The following is a 7,651-nucleotide window of genomic DNA, read 5'->3' as shown; positions in this document are numbered from 1 at the left end:
TCTCTCTCTCTCTCTCTCTCTCTCTCTCTCTCTCTCTCTCTCTCTCTCCCTTACACACACACACTCACACACACACCATTGGGTTTTACTGTCTTCATAGCATTTATGGCAATCTAGAATTAAGCTATTTGTTTATTGTCTGTTTCCCATCAGTCCCAAGAATATAAGCTACCTGAAAGCAGGTAAGTTGTCTTATTCATCCCAATATCCCCAGTACCTAGAACAGTGCCTGGCACTTAGCCATTTGCAGAATAGATTAAATACACAAGAATACATAGACACACAGGAGGAAGGTAGCACAGAAATTCATTCCCCTGTCTGCATAACCAGTTGGCATTCTACAGGCTTTTTGGTTTCCATAAGCTCCTCAAGGAGACAGCTGGCTACCTCTAAACTGGCTCCCTGCTTGCCACTGCTGCCTCTTCCATGCACTACAACTCATAAAGCCCATCACCCCTTCCACCAAAGAGTAAAATGTTACTGGACAGTAGAAGACACAATACAATGCCACAGAAGCCAACTTTAAAATAGGAAAACAAGAAATTTTTTTTAAAAAGAAAGAAAGGCCAGCCCCTACCTGCAACTCTGGGAGCTTGGGCTTTGGGGTTATTGAGAAAGGAAGGGTTGGAGAGGTTACAATATCACACAACCAATAGGACCACATAACTAATACAGCCTTTCCCTTCAAACTTTATACTCCCTTTTTCACCCCAAGTCAAGAAAGGCATGAGAATACCCAGGGGGGCTTGGGTCTCCTCTATACTTGGGAAAAAGAGACAATGCCAAGCAATTCGCAGGAAAACTACAGTCTAGATGCAGTGTGTCTTAGTGTCCTCTATTTAGACTGCCCTTGGCATCTAAGACTTGCCCATCTGGACACTGTCCTATACAGTCCCACTTGTGCTTTCCACTTGCTTACCATATCGTCCTAGGTATCATGCCTTCAGGTCCATAATTTCCCACTTTCCACAATGAAAGTAAAATAATATGATATACTATGCTAATGTGTTTCGACGAAAATGCTAGAGGACCAAGGAATAACTACCTTCTCTTCCCACGTAATGTGTTTTGAAATGAATGTCTAAAGATTAGATAGATCCTAATAGTAGCAAATGTCAAGGGATAAGAAACCACGGAACACTGATGGGAAAGACATTTTCTTTACTGTCTTTCAAATCATATCATGCAAACATCTGTATACTCTGTAAGCAGAGGTTAAAGAGATACTCAACCTCACTTATAAGAGAAATGAAAATCTGAATGACACCAAACTACCACTTTTCACTTGCCAGATTAACAAAAAAAAATCCAAAAGTTTAAGATACACTTTGTTGGCAGAGCTGTGAATTCATGTGTTTCTGGTGGGAATGCAAAATACATAAGAACAGGAATTTTGCAATTTCTAATACAATTATGTAAGAATTACTTTGACTCAGCAACCCACTTTTCAGAATCTACCTAAAAATAGACCACTAATAACACATGCATAAAGATATTCATCACAGCATTATTCTAATAGCAAAAAATTTAAAACAAAGCAATTTTCACTGGTAGGAAATTACTTGAATAAATTACGGTATGTTCACATAATGGAGTACAATTCAGCCAAAAAAAAAAAAAAAAGACTGAGAGAGATCTCTACCTACTGATTTGAATTTAATTCTACGATAGTTAGGTTTTGTTTTTTTTTAAAAGATACAAAATAATGTGTAGTATTTCACCTTTTGTAGAAAGGAGGAGAAATAAAAATATACATATGAGGTCTGACACTTAGGTTCTCGAGCTACATAACTCATCCTAGAAAAAGTGACACATACCTCATTGCTGAATATCACTACGGTCACCTTCGAAGTACTCCCCTTGGAAGGCTATGCACTGATGCCAGTGCCTAACCCACCCTTCAAAGAAATTTTGGAACTCTTTTTCTGGAATGGCCATCAGAGCTGTTGTCGTATTATCCTTGATGTCCTGAATATATCAAAATGTCTTCCTTTCAATGTTTTCTTTATCTTTGAGTAAAGAAATAAGTCATTGGGGGCCAGATCAGGTGAGTAAGGAGGGTGTTCCAATACAGTTATTTGTTTACTGGCTAAAAACTCCCTCACAGACAGTGCTGTGTGAGCTGGTGCATTGTTGTGATGCAAGAGCCATGAATTGTTAGCGAAAAGTTCAAGTTGTCTAACTTTTTTGCACAGTCTTTTCTGCATTTTCAAATAGTAAACTTGGTTAACTGTTTGTCCAGTTGGTACAAATTCATAATGAATAATCACTCTGATATCAAAAAAGGTTAGCAACATAGTTTTGACTCTTGAGTTGGACTGACAGAACTTTTTTGGTCGTGGAGAATTAGCTGACTTTCACTGTGCACTTTGACGCTTTGCTTCAGGGTTGTATTGGTGCACCCATGTTTCATCACCAGTGATAACATGGCCCAAAACATTGTCCTGCCTCTCCAAAAGGTCTTGGCAAACTTCAACTCTCCTTTGCTTTTGTTCATTGGTGAGCTCCTTCAGGACCATTTTTGCACACACCTTTCTCATGACAAGATTTTCAGTTAAGATTTTCCTATTTCTCTATCGATGTTTACTTGGTCTGCTATGCTTCTCACAGTCAGCAGACGATTCTGACACAGAATTCGATGAATTTTTGCAGTGTTTTCATCAGTTCTGCTTGTTACTGGCCACCCTAACCTCTCTTCATCAGTGACGCATTCTCACCCCTCAGAAAAACATTTAATCCATTTGTACACTGCTGTTTTCTTCATGGCATTATCCCTATAAACTTGGACTAACATGTTCCTGATTTCACCTCCACCCTTGCCAAGTTTAACGAGAAATTTAATGTTCGTTCGTTGCTCTAACTGAAGCTCAGACATTCTGGCGACAGCACACAAAAATACGCAACAACAATAATGAATGCCACTCAGCAAGACACCACCACACATCAACAGGAACACAGCTGTGAGACACTAATATACCAAGGTTATGAAACCTTACCGAGCTGTTTGTACAGTTTGTAAAGTGCTGCCAACGTAAGCGAACGGTGGCAAGTTCGCGAACTTAATTGTCAGACCTCATATTCATATATATTATATATTTCTTATATATTCTTTTTTATATATTTTTTTCTAAATTATGTATAAAAATTAAACAAATCCAGAATGTTGGACATTCTAAAATCTACCAGATTGGTGGCTAGACAACCTTTTCCTACTGCCTCAAAATGAAAAAAAGGTCATAATATTCAGTAACACAGAGGGCTCTCTGAAGAGATTAGATATGTGACTCATGCATGCATTCTCCTCAGCCATCTCAGCAGAGCCAAAAACAGAGATGGAATTATCTAGGAAAGCCCTGTGGAGAAGCATCTTGTCTAATGGACTGAATCCCCATGACATACTGAGAAGACTCACAAGAATCATTTTTGAGAATATTATACCAGCAGAAACACTTCCAGCTTGTACTGAAAGGGATGAGAGAGGATGAAATGAAAGAAGACTGACACACTACCAAAATTCTATAGGCAGGAAACAGGCTGGAAAAAACGACTTAGGTACAAATATAACGACTTTTCATGAAAAAGGAAGGACAGCTCTAAGGGTAGTCCTAAACTCCAAGGGTGAAGCCTCAGCACTCAGGGCCAAATGCCACAGAGTATAATTAACAGGCTGTGAAACCTAGCTGATTTTTCCCAGTTGGATTCCAAAACAGCTTGGAACCAGTGACTTTCTTTCCTTCCACTTTCTCACTTTGGGGATGAAAATGTCTGTAATTGTTAACCTACGCCTGTTCCATTATTGTATTTTGAGGGCAGGTAACTTGTTTCCTAGTTTCACAGGTCTTCAGACGGAGAGGAACTGTGAACCAGGATGGATCATATGAGTTTCCCCCATGCTTGACGTAAATGATTTAGATGATGAGACTTCCAAGTTGATGATATTTAGATGATGTTTTGGATTTGGAGTTGATGCTATAATGTAAAGCTTTGTAGATCAGGGTAAGGAACTTTGATTTTATTCCAGGTATGATGGGAATCCACAACAGAATTCCAACCAGCAAAGTGACTTCGCCAGTTAAAATGATCATTGGTAAGTACTGTAAGGAGATAAGAGTGGAAGTAGGGAAGCCAGTTAGAAAACTATTACAGTAGTGTAGGCAAGAGAAGATAAGGGCCCAGACTACAATGTTAACAGCAGGAAGGGAAACAGAGGATAGATTAAAAATATACTTTGAAGGTAGAGCTGACAGAACTTGCTAATAAATTAAATGTGGAAGATAAAGACAATGAAAGTAATATAGGATCGTTTTTAAATTAGGGCTTGAGCAACTGAGTAGACTGTTCTATTTACTGGCTGAGACAGAGGAGACTGAGGAAGGTACAGGCTCATGTGAAGAAATAAAGACTTGCGTTTCAGTCATGCCAAGTTGTTCTTTTAACAGACATCCAGACAGAAACATCAAGTAAGTAGTATGAATGAAGAGCAGAGAGTTCAAGGACAGCTCAAAGCTGGATTTATAAATTGGGTGGCATTTAAAACAACAGAACTAGATAAAAGCAAACAGAGGGAAAAGATGGAAAAATAAAGCAAACCCAAGACCAGACTCTGGTACATGCCAGTATTCAGAGGTCTGACAGACGAGAGAAGGCAGCAGAGGAGATGAAGAAGGAAGTTTTAGTGAGATAGATAATAACTATGAAATTATTTAAAACATTTTTATTAATTCCAGGTTAATATATTAGAGAAGACAAAAAATGGTTACATAAAGGAAGAAAACAATGTGTAAATCTGTGCCTTCTCTGTCCCATTTTAGATAAGAAGCACAAATCAACAATGGTTATAGCATGACAATCACAATCCTAAATTTGAGATTTTGGGGAACTGATTTCAATTTTCTCCTCTGTGGTACCAGAGAAAAGGTAGATAGATAAACTACACTTTAATAAAGAAAAGAGATTGTTTTTAAATGGACATCAATTACAAGCAGTGACATAGATAAACTACTCTGACCACGTCAAATTCACCTAAAAAGGATTCTTTTTTTTTTTTCTCAACACTGAAGAAGCTGAGGCTTTTCAGACCTATTGAAGACTTATTGAAAATATGCAGACATTTCCAAGGCATGCCAATCATACTCATGTACACATACACTGACACCGTCTCAAACCTCCTTAGGGTTAAATATTAGGGAGAGGGGCACAGCTAGTTGGTCAATCTCAGGAGGGTCAAGTCAGTTTTCAAGAAAGATGCAAGAAAAAGAAAGCTCCCCCAAGTTAAAGAGAAAAGAGTACAAGTTTACGAGGATTTCTTCCCCGTCCTCCCCAGGTGTATCTTTTCCTTTCTTCACACCATTTCACAGATCTGTGATTACTTATGGGTGTGGGGACTCCTAAGTTTCTCCTGATTCTTCCAAATAAAGGGAATACCTGAATCCTTGCCTCCCACCTAATGACTGCATTACCTTTCCTGGGGCCACCTTGTTGAGCCACCCAGTTGTCAGGTGGCTCCTTCTAAGGAAGTATAGACAGTTGTTGGTGTCAAAAGATGTTGTGATCTTTGGGCATGTTCCCAATTTGAATTTCAACCAACTCCTCACATCTCTCTGGTGGGGGCACAGTAATAGACCAGAAGGCAATGGGAGATCAGCATGCACTCAGATTCCAGATTCCGAAAGGGAACAAAAATCAAACCCTCCATTCTTTGCCTCTTCATCATGTCTAATAACCAATATGCTAGAAGCCAGGCTTTATCAGCCCATCAAAACTAAATACTATATAGTAACAACACTCAACAACCACATAATAAGCAATATGCACTTTACGGATGCTTAAATCTATAACACAAATAATAAATATTAATGTTTATTAAATTTTATACTTTATAAGTCCAAATCATCTGTCATATTACTAAAATTTATCATACATTGTTAAGTGTTCATTTCGTATTTAAATATTCACACAGAGAATTGACTTACCTTTTCTAATACAGATAAGTTCATGTACTCCACAGGTTCTTTCTCCACCTATAAAATAAAATTTTTGTTAAAGTTTGAAGATAAAAAAAATAACCTGAGTTTGACTGTTACAAGGAACAGTTTTAAATTAGCTTCTTGAAGTTACCCCTAGAAAAACTTTCCTAATTTTTCTCTTTAAACTTAACTATATGAATATGATAAACTGATATTCAGAATTTTCCTGAAGCCATAAATTAAGATCTTATAAAGTCTTGGAATGAAGAAAATTTGTTCAAGTATTGATTTTAAATGGCAAGCTTCTCAAGAGCGGAAAGCATATCATCATTTCCTAAGCATCTCTTCACATCACCTAGAAGGGAGCACTGCAAGGGTGGACCCACTTTTGTTTCTGAGCCTTAACGTATACAGCTAAGTTACTATGGAAGGGTCAACCCTCTTATAAAAACACTAGTTATAATTTATCACATACTCATACACCCCTATTGCATGAAATGAAATGTGATCCTTTCCCATTCTCCAGCTACCCACTATTGTAAGTCTATAATAAGACAAATTTTATAGATTGTATGATGATTAAAAACTAACAAATTTAACCAAAAACGTATTTTATCATAATTATAAAAAATTACTTTATCATAAGAGTAATATTATTTATTAGTTACTATACAAAAAGATACTTCCTTCACTCTGAAACAGTGCCACTATTTTAAATGAATGCAAGCTGAATAAAATTGTACTGTTCTATATATTCATGACCTTTTAATTATGCTGTAAATTGTTTAAACGTTGCATAATAAAAAAATTAAATAATTTAATCATCTTGCTTATTATAAAGCTCATCATGAACAGTTAAGTTATAAGAAACAGAAATATCTTACAGCAATAAGAGGAGAAATAAAAACCATGATATCCACTAAAAAAAAAAAAGTAGGTCATCCAGGAAGCAAGCTAAAACACTAGAAAACAGTATTTCTATCACTAAAGTAGGTTAGGTCTACATTCTAACTTGGTTGTAACAGTGCCATTGCTTCTTTATTATCAACACTACAGACTAATCACTGGTTATCAGGAATACAGACTTCGCAAGAAGCCCGTAATTTAGCTATGATTGTAAAAGAATTATTATGCAGCAAACCTCAGTGTGTAAATACAGTGAGACCTATTCATTGGAATATTACCAATGAGCAACCACTGATCACTTGCTGAAGGGCTAGAATGAAATATATATATATACCACATACCTTTAAAATGGAAAAGACACTAGTCAAATGACTGAAAGGAGACTATTTACAAAATTATAAGAAGAAACTATTTTCAAGAAATGTAGAAGAATCATGTAATAACAATAACATAACTATAATGGATATTGATGCTATCACTGATGTTTGCATATTCTTAGAAGTATTTCTTATATAGTCATTAAGGCCTGTTCTCTTAGAAGGAACACTTGTAGCTTAGTTTGAGTTATGCATTTAATTCATGTAACAAGATTGAACCTTTTAAAGCCTGTAATTAAAACTAGATTTCCCCCCACATTTAACATAAATTGGTTAGGTCTTACTACACCCATCTAATCTTAAATATAACTGCATAGTTTTTACCAGGCTTAGTATTAACAGTAACAATAAAAACTATTATATTCTAAGATTTTTTTCAACACTGCAGAATGACAATGAAAG

The 7,651-nt window shown here is 36.5% G+C and overlaps 1 protein-coding gene across 3 annotated transcripts in view; it reads right to left on the bottom strand.

Annotated features, from left to right (window-relative positions):
* The window catches only part of SYT14 (synaptotagmin 14), a 157,388-nt gene that overhangs the window by 140,568 nt on the left and 9,169 nt on the right, over nucleotides 1-7,651 (bottom strand). For all 3 annotated transcript variants that reach the window (XM_019667707.1, XM_019667705.1, XM_019667706.1), the window contains one exon: nucleotides 5,973-6,020. Coding sequence is in view for 2 of the 3 variants with exons in the window: in XM_019667705.1 (XP_019523250.1) it covers nucleotides 5,973-6,020 (48 nt within the window). In the remaining variant the exon portion in view is untranslated. The remainder of the gene's footprint in view (nucleotides 1-5,972; nucleotides 6,021-7,651) is intronic.

Source organism: Hipposideros armiger, unplaced genomic scaffold, assembly GCF_001890085.2.
Source record: "Hipposideros armiger isolate ML-2016 unplaced genomic scaffold, ASM189008v1 scaffold_503, whole genome shotgun sequence".
Lineage (NCBI taxonomy): Eukaryota > Metazoa > Chordata > Mammalia > Chiroptera > Hipposideridae > Hipposideros > Hipposideros armiger.
Note: the sequence above shows the minus strand (reverse complement) of the source record. Positions and strands in the feature narration are given on the sequence as shown.